This window comes from Suncus etruscus, chromosome 4 (assembly GCF_024139225.1).
Source record: "Suncus etruscus isolate mSunEtr1 chromosome 4, mSunEtr1.pri.cur, whole genome shotgun sequence".
NCBI classification, from domain to species: Eukaryota; Metazoa; Chordata; class Mammalia; order Eulipotyphla; family Soricidae; genus Suncus; species Suncus etruscus.
This window is the reverse complement of record NC_064851.1, coordinates 105,733,442-105,752,892: the sequence shown is the minus strand read 5'-3', so window position 1 is coordinate 105,752,892 and position 19,451 is coordinate 105,733,442. Positions and strand designations below refer to the sequence as shown.

Below are 19,451 nucleotides of genomic sequence, written 5' to 3'. Positions count from 1 at the left end.
CCTAATGTCGTATCTATCCATCTTTTTTAACGAGTGATGCATCATCTTAAGTAAACAGGCAGTAAGTGATACTTTGAAAAAAACGACTTGATGTGGACTTGCCTTCATGAACTTAGAAATAAAAGGAGAATGATTTTAAGGACTTTGATAGGGAGGGGAAAGATCTTATGGACCTACTGAGACAAGAGCGTGAACTCAATCTTAGAAAAGAAAGAAACACTATTTTTATTTGGGGGGGGGTCTGCTTTGTTTGCATAAATCTGGAAAGTCTAGAAAATAAAGACCTTGCTTTGAAATGGCATTTTAAAATTTAAAACAAAACAACTTTATATCTTTCTGTTTGTCTGTCTCTATCTGTTTTTGTCTGTATGCCTGTCTTCCTGCGTGTGTGTGTGTGTGTGTGTGTGTGTGTGTGTGTGTGTGTGTGTGTGTGTGTGTTAGTGTCTCTCTGTCTCTTCTCTCTCATGCAATAATTACCCTGGTTTTATAGCTCAGGAATTGGAATACAAAACTAATTTGCTCAGTGTCACTCTGGGGTGCACAAGGAGCTGAAATCCAGGAGACGTAAAGGAATCCTTTGTTTATCTTTACTTCGGGTTTGGGGCCACACCCAGCAGTGGTGCTCAGGGCTCATTCCTGGCTGTGTTCAGGGATCACTCCTGGAGGGACCCAAGAAGGTTCAGGAATTGATCTTAGGTCTGTCTGTCACCTTTTCCACTGTTCGGTCTCCCAGCCCTTGTAAACTCAATCGTGAATCCACCCCCAAACTCGAATGTTGAAGCCTTAACCCCAAGCACACCACACCCAGCAGTGCTCAGGGAACCCTGTGACACCAGGGATTGATCCCGCAACCTCACACATGCAACTGCTCTGCCTCTGAGCCACTTATTTTTCTTCTAAAGGTCCCAAGAAAAAGGGGTATGTGGGGCCGGGCGGTGGCGCTGGAGGTAAGGTGCCTGCCTTACCTGCGCTAGCCTACGAGACGGACCGCGGTTCGATCCCCCGGCGTCCCATATGGTCCCCCAAGCCAGGAGCGACTTCTGAGCGCATAGCCAGGAGTAACCCCCGAGCGTTACCGGGTGTGGCCCAAAAACCAAAAAAAAAAAAAAAAAAAAAAAAAAAAAGAAAAAGGGGTATGTGAAGAAGGCAGCTGGAGAGTGGGCAGGAAACTAGGGAAGTTGGTGTAGGGTGGTGGCTTGGGACTGGGATATTGACACTCAACTATGAGTAACTTTGCAACTTATGGTGCCTTCATAAAATTGTAAAAAAAAATCTTTATATATATAAAATACATAAATCAAAACTTTTATAAAAGAGACCAATTTGGGTTATTTTTCTCTCTGAAAATAGCATGTGGCTTTTAGATTGCTATTTTCATGAGCAGTTATGTTGAGATCTGAACAAATTTATATGATATGGAATTATTTTTACTGTACATGCCTTCAGATAAGATTAGTTATCACAGAAGGTCATTTAGAATGACTTGTTTTAGAAATTGAAATGTTATTTTTAAGACTTACAGCATGAGATCATTTGGTAAGGTATTCATGACATAATGTATAGCCTTCTCCTGAGACCTACGTTTCAATTATTTGTTTCTATCTATACGTCCTTTAGAAGTTTTAATTTTGTTGGTGCTGAGCTAATAGTACAGTGGATAGGGCACCTTGCCTTGCATGCAGCCAACCTTACTTTGATCTCTGGCACCCCAACTGGTCCCCTGAATACCACTAGGATTAAAACCTGAGCATAGAATCAGGAGAAAGCCCTGAGCACCGCCAGGTGTGGCTTTCAAACAAAGCAAAACTCCTCAAAAAAGAGACGTTTTATTAAAATTATTAGGCCAGATCAGTAGTATCTTGGGTAGGAGTCTTGCTTTGCACACAGCTGACCTGGGTTTCATCCCAAGCATCTAATAAAGTTCCACAAGCCCAACTAAGAGTGATCCCTAAGTACAGAGTCAGGAGTAAGCCCTGAGCATCAACAACTGTGGTCTATCATTAGAATTCTTTTCCTCCCATGTCACACAACTGTTAAATTGTAGATTTTCAGGCCTCTGTGTTCCAACACCTCTCACTAGTGTTGGGCCTGACATCTGTATCTCCAAGTCCTCATCCAACTATCCCCATCTTCCCCTTTTGGAGACAGGGTCTTAACTGGTGTCCAGTTGTTACTACCTTACTGATGTTTCAGTGCTTGGCCTGGTAATACTTGGGATTTGTTAATTCCACATTTGGTGGGTGGTTCTTAGGCTGTGAAAGGAATTTAGCAAAGTTAAATTTGAATTTAGCAATGTTATATTTATCATATTTAAATTTAGCACATTTAGCAAAGGAAGAAAGGAATTTAGCAAATGTTATGTTTTCTTTTTTAATTTGCTTGTTATAGTTTGGGTCACATGCTTATATAATAGTATGAACTCTTAGGTGTCGGTGTGTCTGGTGACCTTTATCTCTTTTTTTGAGTATTATACAAGTTCAAACTCCTAAAAATTTCTAAATATTCTTCTATTTTAATTTAGTGACTGTGTTAGCAAATGTGGAGGGGGGAAGGTTATGAATAAATTCCAGCTGATTTATTTTTTTTTGTTTGCAAATTTTGGTCCAAAGTAGATTGTTTCCTGTTACATTTTGTCATTCTGGACCATGAATCCTTTGAGAGCAGGGTTGGATTCAGGATGTGACTTAGATTAAGAGCAAAGGAAGTTTGGCTTCTTCTGAATCTCTCAAGGGAGAAACTGCTTCCTCAAAACTTTTCCTCGTTTTATTTGAACAGTGAGATGAGGAATCCCCAAACAGTGCTCTCAGCGACCCCCTAGGGACCAGTCCCTGTGATGCTGATCCTTCCTTTGCAAACCAGACAGCTTTGGCTTGTTCCACAGATGGGTCCACTTTCAATAGACTTTGTTGGCTCGAGGTCCCAGAAATTTATGGCTAGTCTAAATTTCCATCTCATATTCCCCCTGCACAAAAGGTCCAGCCAGTAGTTATTAAATATTTTGGGGTTGTTTTATTCCCTGTTCCAAGCGTCAGACCACACAGCAAGATTTCTAAAGGTTCTCTCTACAGTGAAAATTCCCCCCACACCGAAGTTTGTTCTTGGACCAAGAGTAAAGTACTCAGTAGTAATACAAGTATTTGTTCCTGCCGTGTCCTTGTATGTGAAAGGTTTTGGAGGCTGCCAGATCTCTGGAATCTACCATAGGTGTATAGGTTCCACTCATTTTTCTCTCCTCTCTATATGGATCTTCTTTACTTTCTTATTCAATTATTGACTTAAAGCATCAGCAACATGGGGATCCAAAATCGTTGGCTCTTTGATTCCACTGCTAGATCTTCAGTACCTGGAACAGAGCCTGGTAAATATTAGGCACATGATAGTTTTAAAGGAATTAATTGAAAAGATATGGACTGGATCTTACCAGTCTTACTGGGTCCACCTACTGATGTCATTGCAAGAGGAATCAGATTGCCACAATGCTTGAAATGGAAAATAACCTCTTGAGGAAAGCCCAGAGATCGAAAGACTCAGTCTTGATGCTTTCTTCTCATCCTCATTTCAAATAACAATGTTAAGTTCTCTCAGACTCATCAATGAGATGAAATCAATTCATTCTTAAATATAAGCCAATCTGATCAGTTCACATTTTTCTTTATTTTTCTTTATTTCTTTTGTGGGTTTTGGGTTACACCAGGCAGTGCTCAAGGGTTACTCTTGGCTCTACGCTCAGGAATCTCTCCTGGCAGTGTTCAGGGGACCAAATGGGATGCTGGGGATCAAACCTGGTTGATTGCATGCAAGGCAAAAGACCTCCCTGCTGTGTTATTGCTCTGGCCCTTGCTACATGATTTTCTTTTATTCCACTTGATTTAGCGCTTAAGTTGTTTTCTTATTTCAACTATCTATATAAATAAATAGCCTTATAATCCATTGATGATGGAGGTCATTATTAGAACAATGTCTATCACTTCCCAAATTTTCATGCAGATAAATAGCCTTATAATCCATTGATGACAATGTCTTTCACTTTCCAAATTTTCATGCTTTTCAAAGCACCTTTTGCAGTATTCATTGATTTGCATGTAAACTCTTGGACATGTCGGTGTCAGGGGTCATTTTTGGTAAAAAGTCTCCACAGTTTCAATATACCAGTCTGCTCTGGTATATTTAGATTTATGCTTATGTGAGAATTTCTGCACAGTGTAAACAAATAGGAGAGCTAGGGAAAGTGATTTCTGACTAAATATTTCCCATATTTCTTTTGCAACTTGTATTTTCTAAATGAAAATTTTTCTATCCTTTTTTTTGTCCACTTCTGTTATACCATTGTTAAGTGTAATGAATATAGTCTTGGGAAGTAAGCTGAAGTGGAATAGGAAACACCTTGACTATCTAGTTATTTTATTCAGAACTCAGATTTGGGTGTAGTTCAAAATTGTTTTCTTATCTCAGACTTGCCTTTTTTTAATATAGAAAAAAAATAGTGTGACTTTATTTTTCTTCGTGCAAAAGTGAGTATAACTGGGTGTCTAATTATCTGAGTTTCTTGGCAAAGATTCCAACCTTAGGTATTTAAACTATTTGCTGCATTATTTAATTTTTTTTTCCAATTTCTAATCCTGCTTTCTTAATGCATCCTGATCTGGGGCTAGAGGAGTGATGGATTGTTGCTTTCGTTTTCATTATAAAGTCCGCAGCGCATAAAACTTTCTACCTGAGATAGAGTCAGTTTTACACACCTGTGTGGCCTCAATACCAAAAAATTCAAAATGTCAGAACCCCTTGAGTGACTTAATGATGGAGGCCAAAATGCAGCTAAAGATGCAATTAAGATTTAGCTTAGACTAGAGTCTTTGAAGGTGCTAGAAAAGGACATTCACAGATAAAGGTGATGGCCATTTCGTCCTCCTTTTCCCACCAAGCTTTGCTTTGGGTCACTAAACTGGCTCTGGTAATAAAATTGATAAAACTAAGAAGCACTTCCTGGGTGTTGTTTGGGAACTTGTCGAAAGACTGTGCTGTGTTTTGTAGAAGACCTGAGTTTTGTTGGAAGCAGGGAGGATAAAGTAGAGCCAGAAAGGTAGAATGGGGTGGGGGTGATGATGGAGGTGAAACTGGATACTCTATTTCTACCTGGAACACCCCTTACCCCCATCAATGCCTTTGCTAATCTAGCATCCATAAATTCGTTCCTAAATGTGTGATTGATTCTAAGTCTCCTGTTCGAATGATGTAAAGTGCTCTGGAGCATTGATAAAGTGCTTAAGAGCAGTTAAGCAGGCCAGAGCCCACAAGGTTCCTTTTTCTCCATTTGTTGTCAATGCCCAAGAGCAAGCAGAGCACAGGAACGTGAGTGCCTGGGGGCGATCAGTGTAAACCTCATCTCCTCCCCCCCTCATCCTTTCACCACAGCTCCAATTGTCTTTTATGGGCCGGTTGACTCCAAATGTTGAGTTATTTTAAAGCAACTTAGCCCCAGTGTCTGTCTCCCCTTCTGGCTCCAAATTAGAGCAACTCTTTTCTGGAGACCTTAGCAACCCATACAGAGAGCAGGAGAAATTGGAGGGGGAAAAGGGTACAGTGAGGCAGCTAAGAGATGATTGCCAACTCCCGTCTCCCTCCCTCCTCCACCACCACCCCCACCTTGTTGTTCCCTGCACCCACTCTACCAGCAGCACAGAAGCAGTTAAAAGTCCCCAACAGTGGGGCCAGAGCTTCCAGAGTACCCCTCTTCTCTCTCTTCTGACATCGTGTCCTCTCTCTTGGAAATTTCTTTTGCTACAATCCCTAGAATCCTCAGCGCAGGGCTGCAAGCCAGAATCAAGACTAGAGGGCATAGGGGGTGTGTGGGAAAGATGCCAAGAGCCATGCCATGTCCTGAGAACCAACCCCAGAGGTTCCCTTGTGTCATCATCATGCCACCTTCATCATAGCCCCTGACAGCATGGTGATGCAGTCTGACTCTGGGCAGGAATGTCAGATTCCAACAGATTCAATCCAGTTACCTCTTTTAAAGAACTGTGCCCCCATGTTTGGCTTGGATTTTGGTGATGGTTTGCTTTATTTTGGAGGTGTGTGTGTGTGTGTGTGTGTGTGTGTGTGTGTGTGTGTGTGTGTGTGTGTGTTTCTATTTTTAGTCTAGTGATACCTGATTCTGTGTTCTTTCCTGGAAAGGCAAGATCTTTTCCTCCTCCTCCTCCTCTGTCTTTGGCTGTTTGACTCCCTGTGATAATGTTTTGGTTGCTGACTGGGCAGATGAGAAGGTGATTGCATTACTTTGTTTTTCCTCATGTTCCTCCTCCCAAAGCTTATTCCCTGCTATTAACAAGTTGCATTCTCATGTTCCATGTGCACCTACTGTGTGCTGGATGTTGTATGTAAAGATGCTTCCTTAAGCTTCATAAAACTCTCTCAGGTGAGCAAGGAAGAGTTGTGTCATGCATTCAAGAAAATATCCCATGGAAAAGAAATAAACAACATGATCATTTGTCTCTGTCAAGCCCTTCACAAGAACCAAACAAAAAGGAAAAGGTTGGGGCCGAAGAGATAGCATGGAGGGAGGGCATTTGCCTTGCGTGCAGAAGGACAGTGGTTCGAATCCTGACATCCCATATGGTCCCCAAGTCTACCAGGAGCGATTTCTGAGCATAGAGCCAGGAAGAACCCCTGAGTGCTGCCGGATGTGACCCAAAAGCCAAAAATATAAATAAATAAAAAAATTTTTTTTTGGTTTTTGGGCCACACCCGTTTGACGCTCAGGGGTTACTCCTGGCTATGTGCTCAGAAATCGCCCCTGGCTTGGGGGGACCATATGGGACGCCGGGGGATCGAACCGCGGTCCTTCCTTGGCTAGCGCTTGCAAGGCAGACACCTTACCTCTAGTGCCACCTACCCGGCCCCAAAAATTTTTTAAAAAAAAAGGAAAAAGAGGAAAAAGTTGCCTGAAATGTTTGCAGAGCTGGACGTGTGATAGGTTAGCTGGGAACTCAGGCATTATAAGTTACATACACTCAGTTTGGTCCCATGATTCAGTGGCTTCCAGTGTAGACCATGATAAGTCATTACCTCATGCAGGTAGGTTTTATGTGGCCGCCTTATATTATCCCTTTGAAGAGCTACATTCTTTAGTGGCAGAAAGCTGAGCAAAATAACCCCCGTCTTTCCTGTCAGTATTTATAATTAATGTGATGCAAGTTTTTAAAAATAGCTCTAGAACTTTTGGTCCATTTATCAAAATCAAGTGACTCTAAAACTTTGATGCAAGTGAGCAGTGAGAACTTGAGGAAGAGAAAGATGAGCAGAAAGATTGAAGAAAAGGTAGTGGTTAGGTAGAATAGGTCATTGCTTGGAAGCAGAATGCCCGGAATTTTACTTTAAAAAAAGTAAATATTTAAGATGTCCTGGAACATTTTTAATCATAAGCTGTAAAACATAAGGAAAATATACTGTCTTGCTGAATGATGTTTTATATTTTCACATCTTCTGGATGTATTTTATATATTTCTAAATTTATACATATATACTTTCATATTATCTCTTATTATATTCTATTATTTGCAACCCTTGAGTCCACCCACTACTGAGATTATTTTATTTGATTTAGCTTTTCAGTTTTGGGCCATACTTGGCTGCACTCAGATCATACTCCTGACTCAGATATCACTCCTGACAGAGTTCCAGGGACCATGCCTATGGTCCTGAGTATTAATGCTGGGTATTAAACCCAGGTCAGCTGCATGCAAGAGAAATACTATGCCCATTCTAATAACTTTCACTTCCATCCCAAGGTGCTAATTACTGCAAAAGCTTCACTAATCAACCAGCAAGTGTTTAGTTGCTTGAAGTAGAAGGCTTAGCAAGACTACTAAAAAAAATCCAAGGAAATGGAAATTATGGCCTTGCTTTCAGGGTCTTAAGAATTGAGTCACAGAAATAAGACATAGATACAGATTACCATTAAAGTTATTGGAGAGCATCCACTTTCATTACCTTTCCAAGACATTCATTCAATATATATGCAGTATCTAGCCTGGGTGGTCCTTGGAATCAGAAAGCAATTAGAAATTAATTCAGGGTTGTTTCCAGGAAACAACCCAGATGCCTGACAACAGATGCATGGCTAAAGAAACTGTGGTACATCTACACAATACTATGGAATACTATGCAGCTATCAGGAAAAAAATGAAGTCATGAAATTTTCCTATACATCGATGGACATGGAAACTATTTTGTTGAGTATAGTAAGTTAGATGGGGAGAGATAGACACAGAATAATCTCAATCATCTGTGGGATTTAAGATAAATAAAAGACAGTATTATAATAATTACCAGAGACAATAGAGATGAGGGCTGGAAGGACTGGCCCATAATATGAAGCTTACCACAAAGAGTGGTGAGTGCAGTTAGAGAAATAACTACGCTAACAGCTATCATGACACTGGTAGTGAATGAGAGAATGCCTGTCTCAAATACAAACAGGAGGTCGGGGAGGAAGTTGATGGGGGGGCATTGGCAGTGGAAATGTCATACTGGTGAAGGTGGGTGGGTGCTCTCTTTATGACTGAAACCCAACTGCAATCATGTTTCTAATCATGGTGCTTAAATAAAGAAATTAATAATAATAATAACAACAATAATAATAATAATAAATGTTTAAGAAAGAAAGAAATGAATCTGTCCACCTAGAGCCTAGCAGGAGTCATGAAGCCCATAGAATTCATTCTCATTGAGAGGAAGGTTGCCAAGAAAGGATGTAAATGAAATTCTCAAAAGTGATAGACTTGCCTTCTATTCATTTTCCCTAGACTTAGATGTAGGAATCAGATTTTAGAAGATGTGGGAACAAGTTCATTCCAAGATGGAAGCCATTTAGCATCCGTGGAAAAGTGAGGAGCAGCAGCAAGGCAAACAGCATCCTGGATCATCAAAGACCCCCCCCTCCCAAGAGAATTCATGAGTGGAAGTGGAGGCTATCTTTGAACAAATGCTCCATCCTTCTTGATTGGAGTTTTACCCATAGAGCACCTTTGGGGCTCTGTAGAGTTTTCTCTCTCAATGGCAGCCTCTTGGAGTTTCCCTGAAGTAGAAGTGCCTGTTCCAAGCTCGTTTCAAGAATGTTGGCCACACTGGGGAGCCTTTTTCTTCAGTCTGAGCAGAACCCACAGCAATGGTTGCTTAAAGCAAAGGTTTGGGTGGTTCATTGGACTGTTTCTCTATTGATCTGTCTGCAGGTGTTGGAATCACATAGCAATTTCTGGATCTTAAAGGCACTGAAAATCACATAACCATTTGTATTTTTATCTGTTTAGCCAGAAGATTTAATCATTTTTGCAGCAGATTTGGATCCTGCTGTAAAACTCTAGAACTTTGTAGAATGCAGTGGCTATTTTATCGCATGATATCCCTGGCTTGTAACTGCTTTCCCACTTTGATATTTTTCTGCTCTTTTGCTCCACATTTGTTTATACTTAATATGCTTAATCTCTCTTGAAAGTTTGGGTGCAGATAGTCATGTCTTTCTACTTTTATTCTGTCTCTTAAACCCTTGTTGCTTGAGTAACAGTAACCCTAACGGAGCACTCAGATTCTGCCTCTCTTTGTAGATTGTAGAATTTCAGTTTCTGGGTCCTGTCCATCACCTTCAGTGTCTGCACTTATTCTGTTCCATAAAATTCAGCTTGGATCTCACTTTGATGAGCTGTATTTATTTTATTGCCAAGTCTCCTGATTGTGTAACCAAATCAAAAGAGGTCCCAGCAGACTGCACCTGAACTGAGTTGCATACATGGTGAGAAAAACCAGGAGTCTTAGCGTGAAGTGTGGTACCTTTGAAGTTCTCCAGAAAAAAACACAGAAATCCTCAGTGCTCAGAGATTGGGAAAACCTAGAGGAAAGCACAGAAACACTATTTTAGAAATGTTAAATAGAAGGTTCCCCCCACATATGCACTGATCAATGTTTGGGGAGTAGGGTGGGTATGAATCTTCAATTTAGTATGTTATATAATGTGATGATGATTATAGATCTTACAAATAACCCCTTCTCAATTGTCATCTTAATACTCATTCTGTTTTATCAGTGAAACAAGAATTATATCCTCTATCTCTGAATTGTAACAGAGAAGCTGGATCATTGCTTATGGTATATATGAGTCATGTGTGGATGAATGAATGAATGAATGAATGAGTACAAGTCATTGAGTCCTTGGATTTTACTAGTAACCATCTAATTTTTCATAGTATAGATGGGAAAACAGAATATTTCGACGTCTGACTGATAAGAATTTAATTTGGCTTTCTGGCTACTTCTCCACTTTTCTTTCTTCCACATCTCACTTATTCTATATAACATTCTATATAACATGCATAATTTAATGCCACTCTTTCCTAATTCAACCCTCGATTAATTTCTAGGTCCTCTCTCAACGCTTTCCCCTTTGAAATGTTTTCTGATATCCACCAAAACAGGAGGAATTCTCATCAGAGGTGTTGATGCTGAGTATGAACACAGCACATTGATAACAAATGTTTCAGGAAGTTTTGAACTGTTCGTTTCTTGTTTGTTCATCCAATTCTAACTCTGTGCTATTTGAAAACCTAGACATTCTCTCAAAGGCAAAATCGATGGCATTGATTTTTCATGATCACTTTTTGTAATCACCAGGCAACAGAACAAGGGTTGTTGTGCTTCTAGTATAAGGGTCTTCAAGGAGAGTTGTAGACGTGTTCCAAGACATGCCTCTCTTTTATTTGCATAGATATTTACTCTTCCCTTATTTTAAGAGGAAGCAATTATTAGTTCTTAAATCCTAGGGATTGCTAGAGATGATGAGAAACACCCTCCCATAACTAGCATTCTATTTGGTGGGTCCTGGAATTCTTTTCATTGCAGAACCTGTACAGACATTTGATGACATAGAGTGGGAACCAGAGAAAGTGTTTGCCTTACACAGGGCAATCTGGGTTTGATCTCTGACATCCCAGATGATCCCCCAACTCTGCCAGAAGTGATTCCTGAATGCAGAACTAGTAGTAGCATCACTGGGTGTGACCCCCCCCCCAAGAAAAGTTTGATAATGCTTATTCAAACTGGGACTATCCTAGTATTCATTTTATGCAGCCAGAATGACAGGATTAGGATATAGGACTGGACTTTTCTTTCATGTTTGGAGATCATGTTCTAGTTGAAAGACAGGCTACCCTTTCAGTAACAGAATTGCAAACCACAGTGCCTCAAAGGAAATAAGGGGGTGGTGGGGTGGTGGTGAGTGTCTGCCATAGAAGCAGGCTTCAGGGTAGTGAGAAGAAAGTTGGGTAATTGATGGCAGGAAATGAACACTAGTAAAGGGATAGTTGTTGGAACATTGTATAGCCAGACTCAACTATAAACAACTTGTTAACTCTGTATCTCATGGTGATTTTAAAAATTAAATAAAGTAAAATAATTTTATTTAAATTAAAATCAAAGAAAAAGAAAAGATACTCCTATATTTTCTACACTCTTCTTTACTGGATTTGTTAGTCTTCATAGCATATTCCCTTCATCTCTTTAAAAGTTGTATTGCACCCTGAACCTGTCCCTTATTTTAATGTCCAACGAACATTCTGTGTGTGCGGCACCCCCATATTCAGCACCAAAAAATGAGTGTCCCCATCTCTGGGCTGAACATAGCCTGTGAATCCTGGCATGCCCTTAAGTTCACTAGTGAACTTTAAAACCTTGAAAAACTATTTACTCCTTAATGTGTGCGTACTCACATTAGGCCATCTTGCTTTTTTGCAAGAGTTTTCAGTGGTGGCCAAGCTCAGGTGGAATTTTCCCTTTGACTCCTTCCGGATTCAGATAGAGAGAGAACTATGGGGACCTCGGGCCCCTGAGCCTGAGTCACTCGGGCCACCTATGACTTGCTCCTAAATGTAGTTCTCCTGCACGCTGTGAAATTGGAAAATCTGTTCGGTGTGTGTTCTAATGGGTATCACGGTCATTAAGTAGATGAGGCTTCTGACGTTATAATCAGATGTGATTCAGTCTGTTAAGTCTCCATGAAGCAACATCTGCTTCGCAGAGTGACCTTCTGCTAAAGAATGCTTAGCATCTATTAGGAGACCAAAGTGCAGCTTTGCCTTATTTGAAATGCACTACCGCTGTTTAGCAACGAGCTTGGAATAATTTATTGCAGTTAAATAAAGCTTTAAAAAAACTCCATTAAATAATTATAGGGATTATAGGCAATCCCCCCCTCCCAAAAAAAAACACAAACCTTTGTGTTCTGCTGAAATTATGCATTTAATTTCAGGCTTGGCTTGTTAAAAACATAACAACTGATATCTAAAGGCACATTAAGGGGAACTGTCAGATGCTGTTTTCTGTAGGTGTTAATAAAACCAGATGCAAAAAAAAAAAAAATCCACCACAAATGAAAACCAAAAGCAGTTTTCCCATCTGTTGTAGATTAATTAGAACTTCGCATATCAAGGGTAAACTTGCTCTTCTGGTGTCACTGAGTCACCGCCTAATAGAATAATATGCAAATGGATTAGTATTTGATAATACAGTTTCATACAGTTTCTCAGGTTAAGTCGCTGCTAGTGGATCCCTTCAGAAGTTGATAGTTGGCTATTATCTAAAAGGGAGGGGGAGTGAGCAAGGAGGGAGGGAGGAAGGGAAGCAGTGGGGAGGACAGGAGGGAAACTGGGAACACTGGTGGCGAGAAATGTGCAGAGTGAAGGATGTTGTACCTTGTAGGACTAAAACCCAATCATGAACAAGTTTGAATCTGTGAAGGAAAAAAACAACACTATTAGGAACAACCTAGTATTCACGGTATTTAAATAAAGTAATTAACTTAAAAATATTTAATACTGGGGCCAGAGTTCTAGCACAGTGGGAAGGGGATTTACCTTGCATGTGGATGATCCGGGTTCGATCCCTGGCATCCCATATGATATTCAAAGTCTTCCAGGAGTAATTTCTGAGCACAGAGCCAGAACAAATCCTGAGCACTACCAGGTGTAGCCCAAAAACCAACAACAACAACAACAACAATAAATTACAGATATATAAATCTGGTGTCAGAGCAGTAGCACAGCATGTAGGATATTTGCCTTGCATGCGGCTGATCCAAGTTCAATCTCCCGTATGGTCCTTCAAGCCTGCCAGGAGTGATTCTTGAGCATAGAGCCAGGAGTGCTGCTGCTGGGTGTGGCCCAGCCCCCCCAAAACAGTATATATACATAAGACTGAAAAAAATGTTAATGGTTGGGGTTGTGGGTGCCCAAGTACATGCACGTGGCAATAACATGTTGTGGTTCTTGGTTTTCCAGAGCAACCTGCCAACAATCACGGCCAGTCCACACTCCAGGCTCTGCCTCCTGCCCCCAAGCAGCACCCTGCGCAGCACCACCCGTCCGTCACCTCCCTCAACCGGAACTCCCTGACCAATAGAAGGAACCAGAGTCCGGCCCCGCCGGCTGCTTTGCCCGCCGAGCTGCAAACCACACCTGAGTCCGTCCAGCTGCAGGACAGCTGGGTCCTTGGCAGTAATGTACCACTGGAAAGCAGGTGGGTTCTTTGGGCTTTGGGCTCCAAATCCACCCCAGGCACCATCCTGGGAAATGTGGGATCCAGAAGAGTCAACATCCCTGGGGGGGGGGGGGGCGGTGTGTTTGTGTGTAGAGAACTGAGGAACTGTTGCATAGAGGGATCATTACATGCAGAACACTGACTTTCCAGTACTTTCCATGTATATTATCTCAACATCCTGACTCAAACAAGGCCCCTTCAAAGTCAGCCCCACAAAACTCCTCTCCCCTTGCCTCACCTTTTCCTACCTCCACCTGGTTTCTATCTAAGAGGCCTCACAGGCCTGTTTTCATAATTCTCTTGCATCGTGGTTGTTTTTTAACACCTAAAATAAAGACATATAAAATAAAGATGAATTAGCCTGCCCCTTTCTCTTTGATCTAAATGCTCTGGCCTCGTGCACGGGGGGTTGAGCATCTCTGATAGTCCCAGATGTTCTTGTGGTCTAGTGGTGGGGCCATTGTCACATATTTCATACCCTACAAGAGCTCTACAGATGAGAAGAAACTTTATCCATGGAATGAACTTTATTCAGGGAAGCGGCTCCCTCTTGTCATCTCCTATGTACTTGTGTACCTCACACAAGTTGTCTCTCCTTACTATGGATCAGTTCTGTAGAGAAACAGGGTAGTGTGAGCCTTGAGCCCAGCTCCCCTAGATGGAGGCAGTGAAGAGATCTGGAAACTAATTGGGCCGGGAACCCTCTGCCTTCACCAGCTGCATCTGGTACATGTTCTAAGTTTCCTCCATATTTCACATTTCCTCCATGTTCCACATTTCCTCCATGTTCCACATTTCCTCCATGTTCCAAATTTCTTCCATGTTCTACATTTCCTCCATGCTCTAAAATATAGTAGTTTCCAGGCAGAGAACTGAGGGCTGGCATGAAGATAAAGTAAGTGGATAAGGCACTTGCATGCAGCTCACCTGAGGTTGATTCCCCGGCTACCAAATGGGGTCCTCTGAGCCCTAGCCAGGAGTAATCCCTGAGCACAGAGCCAGGAGTTAGCCCTGAGCACTGTCTGGTGTGGCCCCAAACAAAGAAACAGAAAAGCAAGTAGTGCTGAAGTGTCCATTAAAGGACCTGTCTATCATGGCTGTGTTGGTTTCTTGTCTCTAAAGCACTCTCTGACTTCCAGCCTTGTTTCTTCACTCTCCTATTTCTTCTCAGATGGAAATGGCTTTGGAAATCCTTAGAATGAGATGAACTTGATACCCTTGTAACTTCCCTCCATGGGTTTCAGTCCTACAACTCTTCAAGATCCTGTTAACCCTACAAGATCATTTTGCCCATTTCTTAGGGACAGTCCAGGGCTTCTATCTGCCTTTGCTTCTGGAAACTTCACCAGCCTTCCCTTTGCATGCTGGTGTATACTTATATTTCTTAGTAATGTGGATTCATAAGCTGCACACCTCAAACATAGCGAAGATTATAGGCCAATGTGCTTCGGTTGCAAATTTGTAAGTATAAGGGCTGGAGAGAAAAGTACAGAAGGTGATGTGTTTCCCAGATACTGCCAGGACTCACTCCTGGGCACAGATACAGGAACCACCCCTAAACAATGCCTAGTGTGGTCCACAGATGAATTAAAAAAAAAAAAATTAAGGGGTCGGGCGGTGGCGCTAAAGGTAAGGTGCCTGCCTTGCCTGCGCTAGCCTTGGACGGACCGCGTTTCGATCCCCGGTGTCCCATATGGTCCCCCAAGCCAGGAGCGACTTCTGAGCACATAGCCAGGAGTAACCCCTGAGCGTTACCGGGTGTGGCCCAAAAACCAAAAAAAAAAAAAAAAAAATTAAGTATACCGTATAATTTTTTAAATGTTAAGAGCCCATTTTCTGCTAATCCACTTTATTCTTTTTGTTTTGTTTTGGGGCCACATCCAGCAATACTCAAGTCTCTGTGTGATCAGGAAATCACTCTTGGAGGGGCTTAGGGAACCATTTCTGATATTGGGAATCGAACCTGGGTTAGCCACATGCAGGACTTTCCCCGGTATTTTCTCTCTAGCCCTGACACTTATCCAGTAAATGGGCTACTTTATTATTTAAAGTATCTCCAGGTATATTTCCAGTATTTTGTAATAGAGATTAATGAGGTGTGTTGAAAGGGTACAGTGAGCTCTTGGGTGATCAGTACCCCACGGTTCTATCCCCTGGTATAAAAAACCTTATTCCCTCATCCATCTTTGTTTTAACTATTGGCCCTGGTACCCATCTGAGTCTTGCACCATCATCAAGAGCCCAAGTAGTAGAGTGAGTAGCCCTGAGATTCTAAGTTTTGCTGGGGAGGCTTCCCTTACTCCAAATTTGAAGTTAGTCCTTTGAACAGAATGTCCAGTCAAAGAGTGTGAATCCCTATAAGGAAGCAAAGACTCTTATGGCCCCTGGCCAACCATAAGTGTGCTACTGTCCCTTTAAGGGTGAAGATGTTAGTTACCAGAGGCCTGCCCCTTGTAACTGCCACAGGATGGTAGTTGATGTGGGGAGGGGACATAAGGGTGGGAGGTGTATATAAAGCCGTAGGCTGAAGTGCTGGTTGGGGAAGCAAGGAAACTCTACTGCTGCCACCTTTGCCAGATTGCTCCTGCTCTATGATTGCTGCTGAATTGCTGGAGAAACTGTTTACTGAACTCTTGCTTGCTGCCTTTTGCTTCCTCTCCTGCTCTGGGTCCTAAAAGGTCCCTATTTCCTTAGTCTCTTGGGAACATTGGCAGCCAATTTCCCCTAACTGGTTTGTCAATGGTTATTTTTTCATTGCTTTAAGCTTTTCTGGGCTTAAAAAAGAAAAAGAATCTCCCCCTAAAGCCAAATAAAAGACAAGAGTGGGTGTCCTGGAAGGGCTGTCCCTCCCCTCTTCCAAATTCTCTGAGCGCTCTGGCTAATCAGCACTTAAATCAGCTTGTGGATGAAGTGAGTCTCCCCTGCCAGGGAGTAAATGGCTATTTGGGGCCATTAGATGCATGTTCTAAACCAGCTCTGCCCTGCCAAGGAGCTGGCAGGAAGTCCTCCCCATGAGTTGTCAAGAGTAAAATAATCTTTGTCTTTGCTTTGATTCTTCACCCAAGTCCGAGATTCCCAAGAACATTTTTTTTTTTTATCTCTGGTGTCAGCTAAGCGTCACTGGGTTTTATGGTGCCTTTCCTATTATTGGGCTTTCTTGGGGGAGACATTAGGAGAAGAAAGCAGGGAGCAAAATCCTCTTGGCTGCAAACAAAGGCAAGGCTACTTCCTGAGGTGATTAGCACAGAGCTGAATGTACCCTGGGTAATTAATTAGCACACACCCAACCACTCCGCAGCACCCACTTGGCAAAAAAAAAAATTGTATTAGTGGAAGGGAAAAAAAGTAATTTTCCAGTTGAGCCATCAAATTGAATCTGGATAATTACATTGGGCTTGACAAGAATTGTTTTGACAAATATTTACGCAGTGTGTCCAGGGAAGCTGTCAGAAGCATGTTGCCTTGGAGGAACGGGAGATGGCACAGAAGCTTCCAAAACTGTATCTACAGCCTTATGGTAGACTATGGAGGTGAAGCCTGAGCATGAATTGATGGGAATATGGGAAACCACTGGATTCTTGGGCTTCCTCCTGCCCCAGAGTGAAGGCTGGTGGGGCAGTTAGGAAAAAAGCAGATTGACTTCCTAGCTGATGTTTCTGCATCTGTTTTCAGGATTAGCAAACTACCAATGAAATTGCATTATACTCTTACTGAGCTTTTTCTGGGTGGAGGGTTAGGATGGTCATACCTGGAGGGCTCAGGTTACTTGCTCCTGGTTCTGTGTTCAGGAATCACTCCTAAGAATGTACAAGGAAGTGGCTGGAGTTGTGGCGCAAGCGGTAGGGCATCCACCTTGCACATGCTAACCTAGGACCGACTGCAGTTCAATCCCCCAGTGTCCTATATGGTCTCCCAAGCCAGAAGCAATTTCTGAGCACATAGCTAGGAGTAACCTATAAACGTCACCAGGTGTGCCCCCCCCCAAAAAAAAAACCCAAAAGAATAAAAAAATAATGTACAAGGGATTCTACAGAATGCCTGGTATCAAGCACACACTATACTATCTGTCGCTCTGACACCTCTAAGCTTATTGTTTTAGGATTTGCCACAAAAAGGAAACATGTGAGCATTTATTTCACATATAAGAAAGGGATGATGCGCTGGAGGAATGGTATAGCAGGGAGGACATGTGACTTGCATACAGCTAACACAGGTTCAATTTCCAGCATTTGATAGGGTCTCAGGGATCTGTCCAGAGTGATTTCTGAGCACAGAGCCAGGAGTAACCCCTAAGCACCACTGGGTGTGCCCCCAAAACAAAGAAAGAGAGAAAGGGGAAAGAAGGAAGAGAGGGAGGGAGAGAGGGAGGGAGGGAGGGAGGGAGGAAGGAAGGAAGGAAGGAAGGAAGGAAGGAAGGAAGGAAGGAAGGAAGGAAGGAAGGAAGGAAGGAAGGAAGGAAGGAAGGAAGGAAGAGAGGGATGAAGAGAGGGAGGGAGGGAGGGAGGGAGGGAGGGAGAAAGAAAGGGAGGGAGGGAGGAAGAAAGGGAGGAAGGGAGGGAGGGAGGGAGGAAAGAAGAGAGGGAAAGGGGGAAGAAAAGAAATAAAAAACAGGAAAGAGGAAGGAAGGAGAAAGAAGAAAATGAATTAGTTTTAATTAATTAGCTAAATGTTTTTCACTTTTATCAATTATATGGACTTCAATTATTTCTCACTTTACATCATTCATGCTAGACCAGGGGCTTCCCTGAAGAAAGGGCATTTCCTGGGGCAGACACGGGCCTCCCCCTTCCAAGCAGTAGTGTGCCAACCTCCCGCGATTTCTTTAATAGGCCCGCTCTGCTGGAGCCCAGAGGGGACACAATCATTCTTCTTTATCATTGATTTTTCTTTTTCTTTTTCTTTTTTTTTTTAGTCCAGGCTCCCTGTTGAGCAAGCTTCTCGGTTTTAGCTGCATTTTCAACTGTATCCAGACACGGTTCTGCTGATTCCAATCCTTAGTGTCTCTGCCTATTCTGGGTCATGATTTTCTTTTGGTGCTGGACAGTGAGTGTTGCTGCTAATTCACACACTGCTACAAGTGTCCTTGGATAAAGAGAAACCTACAGTTGGGTTCAGGGTGGATGAAAAGCTCTTGCACTTTTTTCCTCTTTGTTTGCTCCTCGTCCCCATCCTTTGGCATCCACTGTTTGTTCTTACAGGGAAGTTGATAATCCTGGGAAATGCCAGGACTGTGTACATGTCTGGGTGCGATTGGTTGACGAGACATGAACGCTCTAGCTGGGCTTTATCTTTTTCTGTAGCTTTGAAGCACTTTCCCCACCACCAGCAGCTTCTGGTATCCCTAGAAATATGGGTTTCCTTTCTCATGAAGCTCACCTTCATTGCTATGACATTCTTGAGTACTGTTGACTTCCACTCTCGACTCTGCCATGAGTGCCCATGCTCTTAGCCTGGCATCTTGATCCCGGTAAGGGTGTATAGTTTACCAAGCATCCATATTCATCTTGCTATTGCCTCATCCTATAAATTCCAGTTGATGCTTACATATGGAGGCAACGATTGCTTAGAGCACGCTCTCAAAATCCTCTTTTGTAGTCTTCATTCTTTTCCTTATACCTCTTCCTATTACTCCTTTTAAGGTATTTGATCACCTCTAGCTCATTCTTTGTTTCTTTGATAACCGCAGCTGTTGGGTTGGAGAGACCCAGACCCTGGAGGAAAAGCTCAAACTTGTCAGGATAGCCGGAACTCCAACAGGTGTGGGACAGCAACTCCATTACCAGCCCCCAGTTGACCTTCAGCCCTTGGCTGCAAAGTCCCCCATTATAGATGCAAATCAAGTGGCTTAATAGTTACCCACTGGATGTTAA

The 19,451-nt window shown here is 42.3% G+C and overlaps 1 protein-coding gene across 1 annotated transcript in view; it reads left to right on the top strand.

Annotated features, from left to right (window-relative positions):
- The window catches only part of TENM3 (teneurin transmembrane protein 3), a 745,099-nt gene that overhangs the window by 531,654 nt on the left and 193,994 nt on the right, over positions 1–19,451 (top strand). The window contains 1 exon segment of the mRNA XM_049771415.1: positions 13,323–13,560. Coding sequence (XP_049627372.1) covers positions 13,323–13,560 — 238 coding nt within the window.